This window comes from Heterodontus francisci, chromosome 22 (genome assembly GCF_036365525.1).
Source record: "Heterodontus francisci isolate sHetFra1 chromosome 22, sHetFra1.hap1, whole genome shotgun sequence".
NCBI classification, from domain to species: Eukaryota; Metazoa; Chordata; class Chondrichthyes; order Heterodontiformes; family Heterodontidae; genus Heterodontus; species Heterodontus francisci.
The window spans coordinates 37,786,214-37,810,420 of record NC_090392.1 but is presented as its reverse complement, the minus strand read 5'-3'; the positions used below and the strand labels follow the sequence as shown (position 1 = coordinate 37,810,420).

The window sequence follows — 24,207 nt, the reverse complement described above, 5'->3', positions numbered from 1 at the left end:
TCTCTTCCCCCCCCCCACTCCCACTCCCTCTCTTCCCCCCCCCCACTCCCTCTCTTCCCCCCCATCCCCTCTCTTTCCCCCCACCATCCCCTCTCTTTTCCCCCATCCCCTCTCTTTTCCCCCCATCCCCTCTCTTTCCCCCCCCATCCCCTCTCTTTTCCCCCCCATCCCCTCTCTTTTCCCCCCCATCCCCTCTCTTTTCCCCCCCCATCCCCTCTCTTTTCCCCCCCATCCCCTCTCTCCCCCCCATCCCCTCTCTTTCCCCCCCATCCCCTCTCTTTCCCCCCCCCATCCCCTCTCTTTTCCCCCCATCCCCTCTCTTTTCCCCCCATCCCCTCTCTTTCTCCCCCCCCATCCCCTCTCTTTCTCCCCCCCCATCCCCTCTTTCTCCCCCCCCCATCCCCTCTCTTTCTCCCCCCCCCCATCCCCTCTCTTTCTCCCCCCCGCCATCCCCTCTCTTTCTGCCCCCCCATCCCCTCTCTTTCCCCCCCATCCCCTCTCTTTCCCCCCATCCCCTCTCTTTCCACCCCCCATCCCTCTTTCCCCCCCCCCCCCCATCCCCTCTCTTTCCCCACCCCCGCCATCACCGTCAACGCTGCTCTCCCGGCCCCCCGCGCTGCTCTCACACTCCGGTCATTGTATACTGCCACCTGTTCGTTAGGTTTCCTCTGTGTGATTCTTTGAGCAGCGCCATCTTTAGTCCTGGCAGCTGCCTCGGTCGCAATCTGTGACGTTTTAGTGGCACATGCTGTATTTGCGCATGTGCCAAAACAGCGCCACCTACCGTTTGCGTTGTCAACAAATCCGGTCTTGGTTATATGGCATGTAAAGCAAGCGACCTAGTGATGAGCCCTGTGGAAACCCAACAGGAAAGCAGGCATCACCAGTGAATGTGCTGGTGTCTCAGCAGTTTGTTTGAATTAGCAAATCCCTTCCCACACACACAGCAGGTGAATGGTCTCTCCCCAGTGTGAACTTGCTGGTGTCTCAGCAGATTGCCTTTACTTTTAAATCTCTTCTCACAGTCAGAACATTTAAAAGGTCTATCATCAGTGTGAACAAGTTGGTGTTCAGCTGGGTGGCATGCTGCTCTGAATCCCTTCCCACATACAGAGCAGGTGAATGGTCTCTCCCCGGTGTGAAGTCGCCGATGTATCAGAAGGTTGGATAATCGAGTGAATCCCTTCCCACACTCAGAGCAGATGAACGGCCTCTCCCCTGTGTGAACTTGCTGGTGTCTCAGAAGCTCAGATGAATCCCTGTATTTCTGCCCACACTCAGTGCAGATGAATGGTCTCTCCCCATTGTGAGCTTGCTGGTGCCTCAGAAGGTTGGACGATTGCTTAAACCCCTTCCCACATATAAAGCAGTTGAACCGCCTCTCCCCAGTGTGAGTGCGTCGATGAATTTTCAGCTTAGACAGGTAATTAAATTCCTTCCCAAAGTGCCCACATTTCCATGTTTTCTCTTTGATGCGGGCGTCCTTGTGTCTCTCCATGTCAGATGACCAGCTGAAGCCTTGTCCAAAAACAGAACACGTGTACAGTTTCTCCCTGCTGCGAATGGTGCGATGTTTTTTCAGGCTGTGAAAATGGTTAAAGCTCTTTCCACAGACAGTGCACTGAAATACTCTCACTCGGATGCGTGTGTATGTCTTGGTGCTTTTCCAGTCACACTGATGTTTGAAATCTTTTCCCACAGACAGAACAGACAAACATTTCTCCTTCCACAATCAAAGGCTGACGATATTCAGGTCCTGATGAATCGAGTGACTGTCAGGTCTGACGAGATGTTTGATTTGAGTTTCTCATCCGTAAATCCTCCCCTTCTAATCCCTGTAAAAGGACAGTACATAGGATGACATAGAATACAGAACACACAAACTGGCCATTCAGTACAACTAGGCTGCACAGGTGCTTATACACCTCATGCATCTGCTCCCATTCCAATTACCTCATTTGAGCCTTTTTATTCCCTTTGCTGTCATGTTTTCATCTAGTTTCCTCCTGAAAGCATCTCAGCTATCTGCCTCAACCAAATCCACATTCTCTGAGTAATCTCTCCTTATTTCCCTATTAGATTTAGTAGTAACTGTATTCATGGCCCCTAGATTTGGATTCACTCACAAGTGGAAACATTCTCTCCATGTCTACCCTGTCCAACCCACTGATAATTTTCAAGAGCTCTATCATGTCACCATTAAGTCTTCTATTTTCTAAATAAAAAAGTTCCAACCTTCTCAATCTTTCCCAATAGCTTTAATTTCTCAGTTCACAAAAGACATCACTGTCAACCCAGGATAGAGATTCAGAAGATACTAACATTTGTCTTGGTTTGAGTTTGCTGTGTGTAAATCCTGTAAAAGGAATTTATAAAATACATCACTATCAATCCAGGATGGAAATTCACAACATTCTCTCCTCCTGTTTCCTGGCCCAGGATGGCCCTGCATGCACACTGCCTCTATGAAGATGGTGGCCGTTATCCTGGGCCTGTCACTGGAAGAAGCCCCCAGCTGCCGTCCCGCTCGGTACAAATGTGGGACCGGTAGCTTCTTATTCGAGCTTTGAGGCCTACACCGGATGTTTAAGAAGCCTCACCACCCACCCACTGGCTCCATTCCTTTCCTGCTCTCGGCAGTTTCTCACCTGCTGCGGAAGTGACACGGCTGCCTTCCTCGAGCTCCAGCACCCGCACTGCACCTGCTCCCATCACAGCCCGCACTGCGCCTGCACAGGATCTCGTAGTGAGGATAGGGCACATGATGTCCCATGAGGAATGCTGGGTAACAGCTCTGCCATTGAAAGACCATATCACTGAAGAGAAAATAACGTTATAATCCGATTGCGATTGGAGCCAAGGGGCTAAGATATAAAATTAGTAATTAATTAATATAGAAACCGAAGTACAGGGGCTCTGTATCTTAATTTCACCCTGGATGTAATTAACAGTAGGAGTAATAGCGAACCAACCCCAATAGCCAAATGTGAACTCCCTGGTCTGTCAGAAAGTGAGGTGAACAAGTGAATCTCTTCCCACATACACAACATTTTCAATGGAGTCGATCCCTTCGCACACTTGAAGTCAGAGTTATTATCTTTCTTTGGGCCTCCTTATTTCGAGAGACAATGGATACGCGCCTGGAGGTGGTCAGTGGTTTGTGAAGCAGCGCCTGGAGTGGCTATAAAGGCCAATTCTCGAGTGACAGGCTCTTCCACAGGTGCTGCAGAAAAAGTTGGTTGTCGGGGCTGTTGCACAGTTGGCTCTCCCCTTGCGCCTCTGTCTTTTTTCCTGCCAACTGCTAAGTCTCTTTGACTCGCCGCATTTTAGCCCCGCCTTTATGGCTGCCCGCCAGCTTTGGCGGACGCTGGCAACTGACTCCCACGACTTGTGATCAATGTCACAGGATTTCATGTCACGTTTGCAGACGTCTTTATAGCGGAGACATGGACGGCCGGTGGGTCTGATACCAGTGGCGAGCTCGCTGTACAATGTATCTTTGGGGATCCTGCCATCTTCCATGCGGCTCACATGGCCAAGTCATCTCAAGCGCCGCTGACTCAGTGTACAAGCTGGGGATGTTAGCCGCTTCGAGGACTTCTGTGTTGGAAATACGGTCCTGCCACCTGATGCCAAGTATTCTCCGGAGGCAGAGAAGATGGAATGAATTGAGACGTCGCTCTTGGCTGGCATACGTTGTCCAGGCCTCGCTGCCATAGAGCAAGGTACTGAGGACACAGGCCTGATACACTCGGACTTTTGTGTTCCGTGTCAGTGCGCCATTTTCCACACTCTCTTGGCCAGTCTGGACATAGCAGTGGAAGCCTTTCCCATGCGCTTGTTGATTTCTGCATCTAGAGACAGGTTACTGGTGATAGTTGAGCCTAGGTAGGTGAACTCTTGACCACTTCCAGAGCGTGGTCGCCAATATTGATGGATGGAGCATTTCTGACGTCCTGCCCCATGATGTTCATTTTCTTGAGGCTGATGGTTAGGCCAAATTCATTGCAGGCAGCCGCAAACCTGTCGATGAGACTCTGCAGGCACTCTTCAGTGTGTTAAAGCAGTGTTAAAGCAGCATCGTCAGCAAAGAGGAGTTCCCTGATGAGGACTTTCCGTACTTTGGACTTCGCTCTTAGACGGGCAAGGTTGAACAACCTGCCCCCTGATCTTGTGTGGAGGAAAATTCCTTCTTCAGAGGACTTGAACGCATGTGAAAGCAGCAGGGAGAAGAAAATCCCAAAAAGTGTGGGTGCGAGAACACAGCCCTGTTTCACACCACTCAGGATAGGAAAGGGCTCTGATGAGGAGCCACCATGTTGAATTGTGCCTTTCATATTGTCATGGAATGAGGTGATGATACTTAGTAGCTTTGGTGGGCATCCAGTCTTTTCTAGTAGTCTGAAGAGACCACGTCTACTGACGAGGTCAAAGGCTTTGGTGAGATCAATGAAAGCAATGTAGAGGGGCATCTGTTGTTCATGGCATTCTCCTGTATCTGACGATGGGAGAACAGCATGTCAACGGTCGATCTCTCTGCATGAAAGCCACACTGTGCCTTAGGGTAGATGCGCTCGGCCAGCTTCTGGAGCCTGTTCAGAGCGACTCGAGCAAAGATTTTCCTCACTATGCTGAGCAGGGAGATTCCACAGTAGTTGTTGCAGTCATCGCGGTCACCTTTGTTTTTATAGAGGGTGATGATATTGGCATCGCGCATGTCCTGGGGTACTGCTCCCTCGTCCCAGCACAGGCATAGCAGTTCATGTAGTGCTGAGAGTATAGCAGGCTTGGCACTCTTGATTATTTCAGGGGTAATGCTGTCCTTCCCAGGGGCTTTTCCGCTGGCTAGAGAATCAATGGCATCACTGAGTTCCGATTTGGTTGGCTGTATGTCCAGCTCATCCATGACTGGTAGAGGCTGGGCTGCATTGAGGGCAGTCTCAGTGACAACATTCTCCCTGGAGTACAGTTCTCGGTAGTGCTCAACCTAGCGGTCCATTTGTTTGTGTTGGTCAGTGATTATGTCCCCGGATTTAGATTTGAGGGGGGCGATCTTCGTGATGGTTGGCCCAAGAGCTCTCTTCATGCCATCATACATTCCTTTGATGTTTCCGGTGTCTGAGGCCAGCTGAATATGGCTGCATAGGTGTTGCCAGTAGTCGTTTGCGCAGCGCCTAGCTGTTCTTTGTGCAGTGCTTCTGGCTGCTTTAAGTGCTGTGGATGTTAAATCGCTGGGGGCTTTCTTGTAATTCAACAGTGCAATGCGCTTAGCGGCTATGACAGGTTCCAGCTCTTCATTATGAGATTGAAACCAGTCTGCATTTCTCTTTGCACTTTTGCCGTAGGTGGTCAAAGCTGACTCATAGATGGCGTCTCTGATGTGGGCCCACTTGGTCTCAGCATCCCCTGTGGGAGTGTTTTGAAGGGCTGTTACAAGTGAATTTAGAAATTTTTGTAACAGCTGTGGGTGAGAAATTCTGCTCGTGTTGATGCACGGGTGGCCCTTCTGCTTGGAATGATGCAACTTCTTTGGTCTGAGTCTAACCTTGCTGCACACCAGGGAGTGGTCGGTGTCGCAGTCCGCACTGTGGAAGCTGCGTGTGATTTGAACACTGTTTAAGGAGGCTCGCCTTGTGATGATGAGGTCTAGCTGGTGCCAACGACGCAATCTTGGGTGCCTCCATGAAACCTGGTGACAGGGTTTAGTGTGAAAGAACGAGTTGGTGATGCAGAGGTTATGATAGGCACACAACTCAAGCAGTCTCTGCCTGTTCTCATTCATCCTTCCAACGTCATAGCGCCCAAGGCAGGAGGGCCATGAGTCATGGTTGGCCCCAACCCTGGCATTAAAGTCCCCCAGCAGGAATAGGTGTTCGGTGTTGGGGATGCTGCTAATGATATTATGGAGTTCCTCGTAGAACTGGTCTTTAGCTTCAGGTGGGGAGCAGAGGGTTGGAGCATAGATGTTGAGTAGGTGTACTGGACCAGAGGTGGTGAGCAGTCGGATGGACAGTATGCGTTCCGAGCCATTTGAGGGAGGGTCTATCATGCTGAGCAAGGGGTTTCTGATGGCGAAGCCCACTCCATGCTGTCTTGGTTCTTCAGGATCCCTGCCCTGCCAGAAGAAGTTGTAGGCTTGCTCTGCTGGAGAGCCACTCGCGGGGAGGCGAGTCTCCTGAAGTGCTGCAATGTCTACATTGAGTCTACTGAGCTCGTTGTTAATGATGGCAGTCTTCCGAGAATCGTTGATTTGTGTAAGGTCTTCCGACAGGCCAGGACACATAGTTCTGACGTTCCAGCTTGCAAAGCGAAGGGCTGGTACCTTCTTTCCTTTTTTCGTGTTGTTTGGTGCGGTGTATCAGTCCACCTTTCGGGCAATGACCCTGAGCTCCAAGCACCCATTGAAGCAGGTAGACTGTGGCGGGACAGAACCTTATTGACCGGGGACTGCCCAGTTTGAGGCGGGCGGTAGCTGTCCAGTGAGGTGCAATGACCTCTCCCACCGACAAAGGCAACCCGTGGCGCCCAGTTTCTACACCAATTTATCTGGATTTATAACCCGTAACTGCTACCTTCCGTGTTGTGTCAGTCGCTGTGAGGCAACTATGGAGTGACCTCTCCATGGCGCATGCCGGGGCAAATTTATGGAGGTTGAGAGTTGCCCAGTCGTCAAAACCCCCCTCTCAGCCTTTCTGGTGGGGTCCAAAGGAGTGCCGGGCACGACGTGTGGCACCAGTATGGCTGCAGGAACTGCCGGAAACATGCCAAAGGTGACACATGTTATTATGGCATAGAAGGAAACCGTTCAGTCCATTAAGTCACGCCGGTTCTCTGTAATGCCATCCAGTCAGTCCCACTCTCCTGTTCTATTCCCCATAGCTCTGCAAGTTTATTTCTCTCAAGTGCCTATCCAATTTACTTCTGAAATCTATCATTGCTTCTGCTTCCACCACCCTCATAGGCAGCATGTTCCAGGTCATTATAACACGCTGTATAAAAACGTTCTCCCTCATATTTTCCCTGTATCCCTCACCCAAAACCTTAAATCTGTGTCCATCAGCTAATGGGAACAGCTTTTCTTTGTCTACTCTATCCAAACCAATCATAATCTTGTACACCGTTGGCAAATTTCCCCTTAATCTCTTTTGCTCCAAGGAGAACAACTGCAGATTCTCCAACCTAACCTTGTCGCTAAAATCGCTCATTCCCTGGAACCATTCTGGTAATGGGCTGACAAGCGGCAAGTAACATTTGTGCCACAGAAGTGCCAGAAAATGACAATCTCCAATGGGAGAGAATCTAACCATCTCCCCTTGATATTAAAATAGCATTACCATCGATAAATCCCCCACTATCAACATCCTGGGGCTTACCATTGACCAGAAAGTGAACTGGAGCAACCACATAAATACCGTGGTCACAAGAACAAGTCAGAGGCTGGGAATTCTGTGGCGAGTAACTCACCTCCTGACTCCCCAAAGCCTGTCCACCATCTACAAGGCACAAGTTTTATTTATATATTATTCTTTCATGGGCTGCGGACATCAATAGCAAGGTCAGCATTTATTGCCCATCCCTAATTGCCCACGGACTGAGTGGCTTGCTCGGCCATTTCAGAGGGCAGTTAAGAGTTAACCACATTGGTGTGGGTCTGGAGTCACATGTAGGTCAGAGCAGGAAAGGACGGCAGATTTCCTTCCCTAAAGGACATTCGTGAACCAGATGGGTTTTTATGACAATCGATGATAGTTTCAGGGCATCATTAATGATACTAGCTTTCAATTCCAGATTTTATCCATTAATTGAATTTATTAATAGAATTTAAATTCTACCAGCTGCTGTGGTGGGATTTGAAGAAAAGAACATAAGACTCAGGAGTAGGCCATTTGGCCCTTTGAGACTGCTCCGCCATTTGATAAGATCATGGCTTCTCTGGTTGTGGTCTCAACTCAATTTTCCTGTCTGCGCCCCTCCCTCCCCCATAATCCTTGACTCCCTTGTCTATCAAAAATCTATCTAACTCAACCTTGAATAAATTCAATGATCCAGCCTCCACATTTTTTCGGGGGAAGAGAATTCCACATACTAACGACCGTCGGAGAAAAAAATTCTCTTCATCTTTGTCTTAAAAGGGAGACTTCTTATTCTTAAAATGTGGCTCATAGGTCTAGTCTCCCCCAAAAGAGGAAGCATCCTCCAGGTATCCTCTCAGGATCTTACATGTTTCAATAAGATCACCTCACATTCTTCGAAACTCCAACGGGTTTAGGTCCAACCTGTTCAACCTTTCTTCATAAGATAAGCCCTTCATCCCTGGAATTAGTCGAGTGAACATTCTCTTCCTCTTCTAAAGCAATTATATCCTTTTTCAAATAAGGAGACCAAAACGTAAACAGTACTCCAGATGTGGTCTCACCAATGCCCTATTCAGCTGCAGTAAAACTTCTTCTTGCAATAAATGCCAACATTCCATTTGCCTTCCTAATCACATGTTGTACCAGCACACTAACTTTTTGCAATTCTTGAACCAAGACACACAAATCCCTCTGTACCACTAAGTTCTGCAATCTCTCTCCATTTAAATAGGATACTACTTTTCTATTCTTCCTGCCAAAGTGAACAAGTTCACATTGTCCCACATTACACGCCATCTGCCAAATTTTTTGCCCATTCACTTCACCTATTTATATTCCTCTGTAACCTCCTCTTGACAACTTACATTCCTTCCTATCTTGGAGTCATCGGCAAATGAAGCTGCCATACATTCAGTTCCTTCATCCAAGTCATTAATATAGATTGTAAATAGTTGAGGCCCCAGCACTGATCCCTGTGGCACTCCACTAGTTACAGCTTGCCAACCCAAAAAAGACCCATTTATCCCTTTTAACTCATGTCCCCATGGCATTAGCCTAGGCCTCTGGATTACTAGTCCAGTAACATTAACATGATGCTCCTGCAGAGGTGTGATGGAATATTCTTAACTTGCCTGGATGAGTGAAGCTCCAACACCTGGAAGCTTGACACCATCCAGAACAAAGCAGCCCGCTTGATCGGCACCCCTTCCACCAACTTAAACATTCACTGTCACCACTGCTGACGCACAGTGGATGCAGTATGTACTACAAGATACACTGCAGCAACTCACCAAGTATCCTTCAACAGCACCTTCCAAACCAGTGACCTCTTCCACCTCGAAGGACAAGGGACACCACCACCTGCAAGTTCCCCTCCAAGCTACACACCATCCTGACTTGGAAATTGCCATTCCTTCACTGTCGCTGGGTCAAAATCCTGGAATTTCCTCCCTAATAGCACTGTGGGTGTACCTACACCAGATGGACTACAGCGGGACAAGAAGGCAGCTCACCACCAGCATCTCAAGATCAATTAGGGATGGGCAACAAATGCTGGCCTAGCCAGGACGCCCACAAGCCATGAACGAATAATTTTAAAAATCTGCAAAATACACTACAGCAATGCATCCCGCCTCCTTCAACAGCAACTTCTAAACCAGTGACCTCTTCCACCTAGAAGGATATGGGCATTAGTCGCCTGGGAACACCACCACCTGCAAGTTCTCCTCCAAGTCACACGCCATCCTGACGTGGAACTACATCACCATTCCTACACTGTCACTGGGTCAAAATCCTAGAATTCCCTTCCTAACAGCACTGTTGGTGCACCTAAACCCTAAGTACAGCAGCAGTTCAAGGTAGTTCACCACCACCTTCTCAAGGGCAGATATGGATGAGCAACAAATGTCGGCCTTGCCAGCGACGCCACACATCCCATGAAACCGAATAATTAAGAAAAATATCTTCTCTGCACCTTCTCAAGGACCTTCACATCCTTCCTAAAATGTGACCGGGACTGGATGCAATACTCCAGTTGGGGCCTAACAAGAGCTTTATAAAGTTTGAGCTTAACCTCCCTGTTTTTGCACTCAATGCTTCTATTTCGGAAACCCAAGATCCCATATGCTTTGCTAACTACTCTCTCAATATTTCCTGCCACCTTCAAAGGTCTATGCACATGTACCCCCAGGTCCCTCTGTACACTCTTTAGAACAGTGCCGTTAAGGATATAAGATCTCTCCCTATTCCTTCAGCTGAAATGCATCATCTCCCACTTCTCTGTATTAAATGCCATTTGCACTTGTCTTCTCATTCTGCTAGCCTATCTATGTCCTGTTGCAGTCGATGGGTATCATCCTCAGTTTGCCAAACCTCCAAGTTTGGCATCACCTGCAAATTTTGAAATTTTACTTTGTATTCCAATATCTAAGTCATTTATTTATATGAAAAAAGCAAGGGTCCTAACACTGACCCTTGGGCAACACCATTGTCTACCATCCTCCAGACTGTAAAACAGCTATTTACCACAACTCGCCATTACTGTCCTTAAACCATTTTTTTAATCCAAGCTGACAGTGACCCTCCTAGTCCATGAGCCTCAATTTTGTTAACCAACTTATGTAGTACTCTGTCAAATGCTTTCTCAAAATCTATACAGACCACATCCACTGCATTCCCTTCATCAACCTTCCCTGTTACTTCATCAAAAAATTTAATTACATTAGTCAACACGATCTGCCTTTTACAAATCCACACTGGCTTTCCTGAATTAACTCAAACCTCTCCAAGTGCCTGTTGATTTTTTCCCTGATTATTTTTTTTTACCCACCACAGTTGTTAAACTGATTGGCCTGCAGTAGGAATGTCCTTGCACCCTTTCTTGAACAAGGGTGTCACATTTGCCATTTTCTTGGCACCTGCCCTGTATCTCAAGAAGATCGGAAGGATATGGCAAGCCCTCCCACTATCTCCCTCCCATTTCCTTTAGCAACCTGAGATGCAAGCCATCCAGACCAGGCAACTTATCTACCCTAAGCACAGCCACCCTTTCCAGTATATCCTGCCTGTCAATTTTCAGCCCATCCATTACCTCTACCATCTCTGCTTCGATTGATATTTTGTCAGCATCCTCTTCTTTAGTAAACACCAATATAAAGTATTCTAGCCTTGCCCTATGCCTCTAAGCATATATTACCTTCATTGTCCCTAATGGGCCCACTCCATCTCTTACTACCTGCTTACTATTTACACGCCAGTGGAAGATTTTTGCATTCCCTTTTATGTCGACTGCTATTCGACTTTCATACTTTCTCTTTGCCAGTCTTATTTTCCTCTTCACCTCTTCTCTCAACTTATTGTATATGTCCTGGTTGTTTGGGCACAAATATTTGAGGGTGGCAGGACAGGTTCACAAAGTAGTTAATGAATTATATGTGAACCTGAACTTCATAATTAGAGGCATTGTGCACAAAGGTCAAGAAGTTACACTAAACCAATATAAAACTGCCTCTGCTGCTTCCCTCCCGAAACCTCACTGCCTTTTTACATTTTTCCTCCTTTAAGATGCTACTTAAAATTACCTTTTTAACAAAGCTTTTGGTCACCTGCCCCAATATCTCATGCTGTGGCTTTGTGTCAAATTTTGCTTTGTAACGCTCCTGTGAAAAGCCTTGGAACATTTTGTTACATTTAAGGTGCTAATATAAATACAAGTTAGTGTTGTTGATTTTGGACCTTTATTGCCATTCCTTCATTGTCACTGGGTCAAAATCCTGTAACTCCTTACCTAACAATATTGTGGGAACACTTTCATGACATGGACTGCAACGATTCAAGAAGGCAGACCACCATCACCTTCTCAATGGGCAACTGGTGATTCACAACACATGATGGTCCTGCTAGGGGAGCCCATATCCTGAGAATGAAGTAAAAAAAAAAACTCTGTATATGTAAAATGCATTAAAAGCCTCCACAGCAATATTTGTTCCTAAAATCAATACTCTTTTACATTGTGCAGACAATGTCTCTGGAACAACCTAATCTCCCCTAGAATCTACCTCCCCTGACAGTCCCACATGGGAAATTGTTTAGTCGGACTGGGCTCAAAGTACTCAGGGTTAAACCCAGCAGCTTCTCCTCCATCTCCACTCCAGCTCAAAACTTTTGCAACAAAAATGATCTGCAGAGGAATCCAGGGACCGACTTCCACATTCAACACCCATTCTAATTCAAACCAGCTTTTAATTGATCAGTCTAAGCTTCTAGACTCGGTTCCGTGAGCAGCACCTGCAATAAAACAAAAGCAAAATACTGCAGATGCTGGAAATCTGAAATAAAGACAGAAAATGCTGAAAATAAATAAGGTCAGGCAGTATCAGTGGAGAGAGAAACAGAGCTAACATTTCAGGATGTGCAGAATTTGGTCAATATAAGCTCAGAAATGGAAGAGAAGTGGACTCTAGCGTAGGAAAAACAATTCCCAACCATGAAAGATACAATGGGAAGATAAAGCTGGTAACTCAGCAATGCACGGTTGGGGATTGGTAGTGGTGGAATTAGGAGCAGGAGTAGGCCAATTGGCCCCTCGAGCCTGCACTGCCATTCAACAAGATCATGGCTGATCTGATTGTAATCTCAACTCCACATTTCCACCTACCCCTGATAACCTTTCACCTCTTTGCTTATCAAGGATCTATCGAACTCTGCCTTAAAAATATTGAAAGACTGCTTCCACTGCCTTTTGAGGAAGAGAGTTTCAAAGACTCATGACTCTCAGAGAAAAAAAATTGCTCCTCATCTCTGTCTTAAATGGGCAACCCCTTATTTTTAAACAGTGACTCCTAGTTCTAGATTATCCCCCAACCGGGCAACATCCTTTCCACATCCACCCTGATCTTATATGCTTCAGACAAGTCGCCTCTTACTCTTCTCAATGCCAGTGGATACAAGCCTAACCCGTCCAACCTTTCCTCATAAGGCAACCATCCCAATCCAGGTATTAGTCTAGTAAACCTTCTCGAAACTGCTTCCAACGCATTTACATGCTTCCTTAAGTAAGGAGACCAATGCAAACACAGTACTCCAGATGTGGTCTCACCAATGCCCTGTATAACTGAAGCATAACCTCCTTACTGTTATGTTCAATTCTCCTCGCAATAAATTATAACATTCTGTTAGGTTTCCTAATTACTTGCTATACCTGCAGACTAACTTTTTGTGATTCATGCACAAGGACACCCAGATCCCTCTGCATCTCAGAGCTCTGCAATCTCTCACCCTTTACATAATATGCTTCTTTATTATTCTTCCTGCCAAAATGGGCAATTCCACATTTTCCCGCATGATACTCCATTTGCCAGATCTTTGCCCACTCACTTGACCTATCTATATCCCTTTGTAGCCTCCTTATGTCCTCTTCACAACTTACTTTCCTACCTGTCTTTGTGTCATCAGCAAATTTAGCCTTTGGTCCCTTCATCCTTGTCATTTTATAAACTTGTCATTTATATAAATTGTAGTGACGGTCAGCAGAAATGACAGGAAAGTACCAAACATGGCTAAAGTACAGCCATTATTAGAGGGAAAGTAAGTTAGACAACGGCAGAGGCGCGATCGGGGAAGGCAGAGGTGAAACAGAGCAATAAATGGAAATGGATTCAGATCCACAGCAAAGGAGCACATCAGCCATAGAACCACTCACAGATAACACAACATAGCACAAAAAGTTCTAAATTATAGATAAATGTTCAAAATTCCTCACCTCTGAAACTACTTCATTCTTTTCAAATGCAAAATCTCCTCCTGGAGCCTGCAGCGGGAAAGTCCTGAAGTCACAGATTTCTAAATAGCCAAACAGTGATTTCTGACAACGCAGCAGCCCACTGACGTCATCGGAGTGCAGCAAAAGCGCAAGCACATGCGCAGATACATCTTGCCGGGTCTAAGTGGCGCGTGCACGGCATGACGCCATTGCGCAGCGTGACGTCATCCAGCATTAGCACCTGGTCCTCCTCCCCCAACTTGGCTGGAATAGCGGCTGAATGGGAGACTTTGAGGCTGGAGCTTGATCCCCGTCACTCGCTCCCGCCCCACTAGCCACTCTCCCCCCTCGGAAACTCACAGCAGGCCTCGACGCTTCCTCCCCTCGGCCACTCGTACCAGACCTCACTGCTCCCCCATTCCCCTGGCCGATTGTTCCTCGCTTTGCGCCATCCCGCCCTCTGGCCGCTCGCTCCCCGCTCCCCTCCAGCCGATAACTCTAGGCCACGCCGCTTCCCTCATCTCATCCTGCCAGGACTAAGTGGCATGGGTTGACGTCATCCCGCGATGTAAAGTTAGTTTGCTAGAACAATCCAGCCATAAACACTTCCTGTGATAAATTGAGCAGCGCCATCTTTAATCTTGGCAGCTGCCTGAACATCGCAGACACTGACGTTCCAGTTGAAGAGCCTGCATTTGCAAGTACTGTGCCACTTAGTGGTTGCGTTGTTAGCAAACGCAGCCATGGTAATAACCCTGTAACTTGGCTGCAGTTTAACATTCTGCATAAAAATCAAATAAATCAGTTTTGTTTTAAACATACTGTTGTAGATTTTTGTCTTTCTCACTGAGTGTTTAGCATCACCTGGCTGGAGCTCAGAAAGGACAATCTGGAGGAGGTGGGGGGGGGTGGGGTCAGGGGAGTATCGTATGACAGGAACAGAACTTTAGCCTGGACACAGTCCTTCAGGATCACACTGACAGGGACAAACGCACACTTTAGTCTTTCTCATTTTTCTTCACTCAGAACAAAGTCCCCATAAGGGTTATTCTTGAGACCTGTAAGAAATGTGTCCCAGTCGCTCTATTCCATGGTTCAGAGCACCTGGGCACGGAACAGAAGGCTCCTTTATAACTGTGTATAGAGTAAGCAAGAACAACGATGAATGCTGGAAACATGCTGTCAAATCAGAGATTGGTGAAAAACTGTGATGCGTTCCTAACTGAAAGTGAAACGGCAGGTTTAAGTTTCCAATCTGAAAATGACTGCAGTAATAATTTTACAAACCGTTATGACTAAGGCGGGAGGAGTGCACTGTTAATTCAGTCCCACTTCTCCACGAGTCACAGCATATCAATAAATTTTACCACCTACAAAAGAACAGCCAATTCCACACTCTATTTGACCCCCAGAATAAAGCACACCAACCAAGTTTCTTTAAGCAACATCAAAATTAACTATATTTTGTTAATAAACTAAGTCCTAACCAATAATGATAGAAAGCTATATACGAGAAGCTCTTTACTTCCCTAGCCCTCATGCACACACACATACATTCAAAAAGAAACCGATTATCTGGGGGAAGGGATTTTGGGGTATACAGTTGTTCCATAGGAAGAAAAGGAACAATAAAATTAATCAGTTTGTCAGGTTCTGGTAGGAAATTCTTCAGTTTGGTGAGGTGTCCCAGAATCAAATAGTCGGGTGCCACTTCAAAGTCTCTCCAGGCAAGGTTGAGGAACAGGCTTTGATGGGTAGGTGTTCAAGGCAATTCAACTGCAGCAGGCTTCACATGGGTCTTTTAGCAAGGGTGTATCAATGGCCTGCTTGGGTCTTAAAGCAGCAGTGTAGCAGTAGAAGTCGTCTTCAGATTTCAGGATTTCTTAAAACACAGGAGGCAATAGGAACCACACTTGATGCAGGGATTCTTCAGAGACAGGAGGCAATAGGAATCTGCTACCTCTGGCATACAGGGGTTTCTTCTCAAGAGATGCAGGCTTCCTTCACAGAGAAAGGTAACACTTTTTCTTGAGTCTTCCTCTCTGATCTCCAGGCAGGTCAAAGCCAAATTTCAACTGCCTGCTCTTTGTCCAACTCACTGTTTTTTAAAGGGTCCAAAGTGAAAGCAAAACTTTTCTGAGCAATCACATGACCAGACATAGAGTCTCCCTTGTCATTCGAAGAGTTGCTCTGAGGAAGTCAAAACCCCTTGCTGGTTTCCTTGAAATTACCTGCTTTCCTGTTCTTGTCAACATTCAAAAATTCAAGCTATTTGCAGGTGTCAAGGTCCATTGAAAAATACCATTTCAGTTTTTTAAAACACACAGAATTCTAAGTTTTTAATACAAAAATAAAACCCTTGTAACACTGTGACCTTCAGTTCTAGATTCACCAGCATTTTCTCTAAGTCCCTTAAGGGTTTTATATGTTTCAATTAGATCACCTCAAATTCATCATACTTAAAGGACTATCAGCCTCTTCTACTTAATCTCGACTCATCGAACAATCACAGAATCAAAACAGAGATCTCTGGTAATTTAAACTGAAGGAAGGGAAGTTAGACTGTGACAATCTTTTATCCCTCAAAAACTCTAAAGTCAGATTGATTCTATTGAAAGTGTTCGCAAGTTGTTAATTGTTGAAATCCATCGCTGAAGAAGGAAGAATCACTAACTGCTGGAGTTAGACTACGGACTGTTCTACTCTGGACAAACCTTTTTGTTGCATCGGATGGCTGTGAGCACTTCAAGCAACATTCTGTGAGGACTTCAAGCAACATTGGACTGTAAATTAGCAAGGACTCTAATTTTTTCTATTTTTCAATGTTGTTTATATCTTCATAGTGATTAAGAATTTAGTTCTTCTAATTAAAGAGTTAATTTGTTGAATTAAAGACACCTGGTTTGGTTAGCCTCATTCGGGGGTTAATAGATGGTACAAGTTGGCTGGGTCTTTCTTTAATTTGGAAAGTTTTGAATGATATGTTAGGTGATCTGTGGAGCGATGGGATTGAATTAACAGTGCATTTCTCCCAGGACAATCAGAATTGTATATTTTGATTGGGGGCTTTGACTGGAGCATTTGGAATCACATATTTATTGGGTTTCTTGTCTGGGATTTGAATAACATATTAATTGGGGGCTCACTCAAGATTTGAATCATATATTAATTGAATTTCTCGGGATTTGAATCATATCTTAATTGGGGGCTCGCTCGCAGTTGAATCATATTTAATTTGGTGTCTCACGTCTGGGATCAAAATCAGACAAATTTGGAGGGCTCACATTTGGAATCATAGTAATTACTCGTCTCTGGGATAATATATTTAAACTGTGGTCTTACGTTTGGCATCAGATTAATTGCTCTTAAATCTGCGATCTTATCAATTGGAAACTTGATTGTTGGGATCTAAATCTGACACCAATTACAAAGAAATTAAAAGAACCAGGTCTCTTGTATAATAAGGTACAGTCTATACCATTGTTATGGCATTAGGTGTTGCAGCAGAGTTTTGGGGAAAGCAGAATGTTTCCCTGAGTGACTTGCTAAATTTAACTATGAACAAATTAAAAGAATTGGCAGCAAAATTGGGGTTGGACTTGAAATCAGATGCCAAAAAAGCAGAGATAATTGACATAATAGCGGAACATCTGGAATTAGTAGAAGAAGATGATGATGATAATACAGATGAAGAGCAATATGAGGAACACGAAGGTAGTTGGTCCAAGAGTGATACAGTGGTATAGGCTAGGATTTAGTTAGAAACAAAAAAACTTGAGGCAGAAAAAGAATTAAGAAAACTTGAATTGCAAAAAGAGGAAAAGGAAAACGAAAAAGCAATATAGCAACAAGAAAACTTGAACTTCAGAGAGAGAGTGAAAAAGAAGAGAGGGAACTTAAATTAAAAGAGATGGAACTAAGACAAAGGGGTAGTCTTAAATCCAGGGAAAACTTGGGTCAGGAAGAATCTGAATTGAGATCAGAACCCAGCGAGAAGTTGTTTAAATTTATACAGGCTCTTCCTACGTTCGAGGAAAGGGACTTAGAGTCTTTTTTCATATCTTTTGAAAAAATAGCCAAACAGATGAAATGGCCGAAAGAAAGCTGGACATGGCTCATGCAGGGCAGGTTGGTAGGCAGAGCTCATGAAGCTTATGCCATGCTTTCTGAAGAGGCTTCTGCAGATTATGAGATGACAAAAAAGGCTATTCTCTTTGCGTATGAGTTAGTCTCTGAAGCTTACCATCAGAAGTTTAGAAACTTATGGAGATTGACTGGGCAGACATATTTAGAATTTGAGAGGGTGAAGCAAATGAATTTTGACAATTGGATAGGGGCATTAAAGATAGAAACCACATATGAGAACCTTCGACAATTGATTCTGTTAGAAGAGTTTAAAAACTCCATTCCTTCAGTAGTGAGAATTCATATAGATAACCTGAAAGTTTTGAAATCTAGGCAAGCAGCAGAGATTGCTGATGATTTTGAGCTTGTGAATAAGCCAACCTATTTTGTCCGTCAACCCCATAAACCCAGGAAGGATAGAAAGTGGGAGAGTTAAAGGAAGGCAAGTAGCTAGGGACAAGAAGGAACAGCTGGGAATGCCCCAGGATCACCTCCTCAGGTCAGAAAGGAAGGTGCTGAGGGTAGAAGTGAGGTTTGCAAACCAAAGTGTTATCTTTGCAACAAAACGGGTCATCTTCATTCTGAATGCTGGAAATTGCGAGGTAAACCCAAAGGACTTGTTGGGCTACGCAAAGTTAGTGCAGAGGAAAAGACTCCGGCTGAGAGTATCGCAGACCAGGCTCTCGCTTTAACGATAGCTGTGAATGTGAAACCAGACACTAGAACTAAGAGGAGTGTAGAGGTAAAGAATAAAATACCTGAGTTATAATGATTTTTTGTTAAAGGGGAGAGTAACTCTGTATCTTGTAAGTGAGGCAGGAAAACCTATCATTATACTCAGGGACACAGGAGCAACCCAAACACTCTTGCTGGGAAAGATATGAGGTTTCCACCAGAGAGCGCCTTGAACACTAAAGTTTTAGTAAATGGAATTGGAGGGGAATATATACCCGTACCATTGTATAAAGTATGCCTAGAGAGTAACTTAATATCTTGGATAGTAGCTGTAGGTGTTGTCCGCAGTTTACCAGTAAAGGGAATTGATCTACTCCTAGGAAACGATGTGGCTGGATCAAAAGCATCAGTTTCGCCTATAGTTAAAGAGGAACCAAGTGAAATTAAGGAAACGCGGCAATTACAGGAGCAAGTTCCGGGAATATTTCCTGCATGTGTAGTTACCCAAGCAATAGCTAAACAGGATCCATTGTCGGAGGTAAAATAGATAATCAGGCATCTGAAACCTTCATTGGAGATTTTGATAATCCAAATGAGATGTTTAACAGATCGTCTATCATTGCAGCACAGCAGGCTGATCCAGAGATCTACCAAATAGCACAGATGACTCTGTCAGAAGCTGAGGTGAAAGAAGTTCCGGAAGGCTATTATATGGCAAACGGGGTTTTGAGGAGGAAATGGAGACCGCCTCGTAGACCTGCCAACGAAGACTGGACCGTTGTTGAACAGATAGTTGTACCTCCTAAATATTGACAAGGATTCTTAAGGTTAGCACATGACATTCCTTTTGCAGGACAGGGAAATTCGGAAGACCAAATCACAGATAAGCCAACATTATTACTGGCCAGAAACAAAAACAAGAAATGCTGGATTCACTCAGCAGGTCTGGCAGCATCTGTGGAAAGAGAAGCAGAGTTAACGTTTCGGGTCAGTGACCCTTCTTCGGAACTGACAAATATTAGAAAAGTCACAGATTATAAACAAGTGAGGTGGGGGTTGGGCAAGAGATAACAAAGGAGAAGGTGCAGATTGGACCAGGCCACATAGCTGACCAAAAGGTCACGGAGCAAAGGCAAACAATATGTTAATGGTGTGTTGAAAGACAAAGCATTAGTACAGATTAGGTGTGAATATACTGAATATTGAACAGCAGCAAGTGCAAACCTGAAGAAAAACAACCTGAAAAAAACAGTGGGTAAGCAAACTGAACAAACTAAGATGAAATGAAATAAATGCAAAAAAAGATTGTAAAAAATGTAAAAAGGAATGTAAAAAAAAAGGAAGAAAAAAAAGGAAGAAAAAATAACTAAAAATGAAAGTAAAGTGGGGGGCTGTCATGCTCTGAAATTATTGAACTCAATGTTCAGTCCGGCAGGCTGTAGTGTGCCTAATCGGTAGATGAGATGCTGTTCCTCGAGCTTGCATTGATGTTCACTGGAACACTGCAGCAATCCCAGGACAGAGATGTGAGCATGAGAGCAGGGGGGAGTGTTGAAATGTCACTGACCCGAAACGTTAACTCTGCTTCTCTTTCCACAGATGCTGCCAGACCTGCTGAGTGAATCCAGCATTTCTTGTTTTTGTTTCAGATTTCCAGCATCCGCAGTATTTTGCTTTTATTATTACTGGCCAGGTCTTACAAAGGGTGTGAGACAATTTTGTAGGGCATGCCACACCTGTCAAATGGTGGGAAAACCACAACCTACCATAAAACTAGGGGATGAGGTATTAGTGTTGTTACCATCACAGGGAGAACCAGTGAAAGCACGGTTCAGTGGTCCACATAGAGTGATCAAAAGAGTGGGTAAGGTAGATTACTTGATTGACACCTCTGATCGCCGTATGAAGAATCGGTTGTGTCACATTAATTTGCTCAAACCATATTACTGCAGGGAGGAGGATAAGCCAGTACAGGTATGTCAGGTAATCAGGACTGTGGAGAAGGAAAAGGAAAGTGAGGATGAGGCAGAAGTAGGCCTAGGAAATTCTTACATTGAACCTCCATCTATCCAATCAGCGAATGCAGAATGGCTAGGAAAATTAAACAATAAGCTTTTATACTTAGAGGCAAAACAGTGTGAAGTCCTAACCAGGGTTTTCACAATGTTTCAAAAAGCTTGGAGGGATACGCCAGGATGTACAACCTTAGCCACACATGATGTGAGTAAAGGGGGAACCATTCCTTTAAAGCAACATCCTTGTCACTTAGGTCCGGACAGACAGCCCAAGTGGAAGCAGAGGTATAATGCATGCTGAAAGGTAGCTTAGATGAACCTAGTCAGGACAGCTGGAATTCGCAGATGGTCTTGATGACTAAACCTGGTGGGGCGGCTCAAACTTGCATAGATTCTAGAAAAGTCACTGTGGTAAAGAAGGTGGACTCCTACCCAAATTCTCATTTACAGGACTGTAAAGACAGAATGGGCAAGACAATGTGTCTTAAAGAGACAGATGTGTTGGAAGGACACTGTCAAATTCTTTTGACACCCCAGGGTACGAAAAAATCAGCTTCTGTTACACCGGACAGGGTTTTCCAGTGTCAAGTGACACCACATAGGTTAAGGGGTACTCGAGAAACTTCTCAGAGAATAGTGAACCCCCTAGTGGTCAGTGCTCCTAGCTGTGCAGCTCACCTGGCTGAGGTAATGGACAAAAGGGACACTTGGAAGGAAAACATGAAATAATTGGAAAACTATGCTTGTAAATTTGAAATGGGTTAATTGGAACAACCTTTTGAAAATTTAAAATCGAAATGTTCAGGTGGAACTTGTTGCTGCACTCTAAACATTTTTTTTTAGAAATGTGTATATCTGTAAATGCATGGGGAAAAAAGTTATTGTTTTTTCAATTTGTATTTTTTTTTACCCATTGTAATAAAACGCATTTCAGGAAAGGCGTTTCATTCCGCTAGAGGCGGAGGTGTCATGGTCCTGTAGTTTTTTTTCCGGCAATATGCAGTTTGCCATTAAGGCTTGCCAAGGATCAGTATTGCTTTAAGAACCAGCAAGCCTCAGGAGTTATAGGACGATGCATTTTTGTGCCTTGGAAACAGCCATTTGGAGACTGCGATTCAAAGGGTACATTCTCGTTACCATAGATACAGCCACTGGGAGCGAGTATGAAGCGATACATTTGTTACAATTCAGTTTTGAACTAGCTTATTAGTTGAAGACAGTTTGTTCGAACAGAATACAGACACAGAGGACACACAGACAGACAGCTGTGGTGTTTAGCACCTCAAAAAAGAGCTCTCAACCATTTAAACTGAAAGAATAGGATTTTTGTTTGTTAATTATTATCTCTCAAAATTCTAAAAAAAAAGTCAAGCCAAAACAGAGATCTCTGGTAATTTAAACTGAAGGAAGGGAAGTTAGACTATGGCAATCTTTTATCCCTCAAAAACTCTAAAGTCAGATTGATTCAATTGAAAGTGTTCGAAAATTGTTAATTGTTGAAATCCATCGCCGAAGAAGGAAGCATCAACTACTGCTGGAGTTAGACTACGGACTGTTCTACTCTGGACAAACCTTTTTTTTTGTATCGGACGGCTGTGAGGACTTCTAGCAACATTCTGTGAGGACTTCAAGCAACATTGGACTGTAAATTTGCAAGGACTCTATTTTTTTCTATTTTTAAATATTGTTTATATCTTTATAGTGTTTAAGAATTTAGTTCTTCTAATTAAAGAGTTAATTTGTTGAATTAAAGACACCTGGTTTGGTTAGCCTCATTCGGGGGTTAATAGATAGTAAAACTTGGCTGGGTTTTTCTTTAATTTGGAAAGTTTTGAATGATATGTTAGGCGATCTGTGGAGCGATGGGATTGAATTAACAGTGCATTTCTCCCACCACAATCAGAATCATATATTTTGATTGGGGGCTACAGGGTCGGTCGTAACAATGTTTCAATTAGATCATCTCAAATTCATCAAACTTAAAGGAATATCGGCCTCTTCTACTTAATCTCAACTCATCGAACAATCACAGAATCAGTCCAGAAAGCCTTGATTGTACTCCCTCTCAGGCAAGTATATCCAAAGTTTTATTAATCACATCCAGGTCTCATCCTTTGCAGAGGGTCCTTGTATTTGGGTTTCTGTATGAGTTATTTAATAATTTCATCAAAATCGGACCACAGAGTATCACTTTTCATCATGAATTAGGGCTGCAAATGACAGGGTTGTTACCCAGCAGGAATAAAGAAGTCTTACTAAAATTGTACAGGGCTTTGGTGAGACTGCACCTGGAATACTGTGTGCAGTTTTGGTCTGCACATTTAGGAAAAGATATACTTGCACTGGAGGTGGTGCAGCAAAGATTTACTAAATTCGTCCCTGGGATGAGGGGCTGAGTAAACTGGATCTATTTTCTCCGGAGTTTAGAAGAGACAATCTAATTGAAATTCTGAAAGGACTTGATAGGGTAGAAGCTGAGAGATTATTTCCACTGGTCAGCAAATCTAGAGCGCAGGGGCACAATCTCAGGATAAGGGGCTGATCAGTCAGGACTGTGATGAGGAGAAATTACTTCACTGAAAGGGTTGTGAATCTTCAGAAGTCTCTACACCAAAGGGTCGTGGATGCTCCATCGGTGAGTACATTTAAAGCTGGGATAAATATTTTGGTCTCGCAGGGAACTGAGGAAGATTGGGAGACGGCCAGAAAGTGGAATTGAAGCCCAAGATCAGCCATGAGCGCATTGAACAGCGGAGATGGCTCAATGGGCCATATCGATTCAGAGAGATACAGCACTGAAACAGGCCCTTCGGCCCACCGAGTCTGTGCTGACCATCAACCACCCATTTATACTTCTTCTTTGGCCTCCTTGTCTCAAGAGACAATGGGTAAGCACCTGGAGGTGGTCAGTGGTATGTGAAGCAGCGCCTGGAGTGGCTATAAAGGCCAATTCTAGAGTGACAGACTCTTCCACAGGCGCTGCAGATAAAATTGGTTGGCGGGGCTGTTACACAGTTGGCTCTCGCCTTGCGCTTCTGTCTTTTTTCCTGCCAACTGCAAAGTCTCTTTGACTCGCCACACTTTAGCCCCGCCTTTATGGCTGTATGCCAGCTCTGGCAATCACTGACAACAGACTCTCACGATTTGTGATCAATGTCACAGGACTTTATGTCGCGTTTACAGACGTCTTTGAAGCGGAGACATGGACGGCCGGTGGGTCTGATAGCAGTGACGAGCTTGCTGTACAATGTGTCCTTGGGGATCCTGCCATCTTCCATGCAGCTCACATGGCCAAGCCATCTCAAGCGCCGCTGGCTCAGTAGGGTGTATATGCTGGGGATGTTGACCGCCTCGAGGACTTCTTTGTTGGAGATACGGTCCTGCCACCTGATGCCAAGGATTCTCCGGAGGCAGCGAAGATGTAATGAATTGAGACGTCGCTCTTGGCTGACATACATTGTCCAGGCGCCGCTGCCGTAGAGCAAGGTAGAGGACACAGGCTTGATACATTCGGACTTTTGTGTATACTAATCCTACATTAATCCCATGTATCCTACCACATCCCCACCTTCCCTCAATTCTCCTACCACCTACCTACACTAGGGGCAATTTACAATGGCCAATTTACTTAAAAACCTGGAACACTCAGCAGAAACCCAGGGAAAACTTGCAAACTCTGCACAGACAGTACCCGGAACTGAACCCGGGGTCGTTGGAGCCGCCCATATAATCTCCTCCTACTAATATTTCTTGTGTTCCTGTGAACATTCACGCTACT

The 24,207-nt window shown here is 44.8% G+C and overlaps 1 protein-coding gene across 1 annotated transcript; it reads right to left on the bottom strand.

The window, feature by feature from the left end:
- Nucleotides 1-880: 880 nt before the first annotated feature.
- On the bottom strand, nt 881-1,498 carry LOC137381539 (zinc finger protein 664-like). Its single transcript, XM_068054237.1, has 2 exons — nt 1,112-1,498; nt 881-979 (listed from the first exon to the last, which is right to left on the bottom strand). The coding sequence occupies exons 1-2, from the start codon at nt 1,496-1,498 to the stop codon at nt 881-883; spliced, it is 486 nt and encodes a 161-aa protein (XP_067910338.1).
- Nucleotides 1,499-24,207: the final 22,709 nt, after the last annotated feature.

What these genes read in the sequence shown, in the direction of transcription:
- LOC137381539 (XM_068054237.1), bottom strand. Translation starts at nt 1,498, where the DNA reads ATGGAGAGACACAAGGACGCCCGCATCAAAGAGAAAACATGGAAATGT. An exon ending in AGAGACCATTCACCTGCTCT is followed by an intron (nt 980 to 1,111) that starts GTATGTGGGAAG and finishes CTGAGACACCAG; the next exon opens with CAAGTTCACACTGGGGAGAG.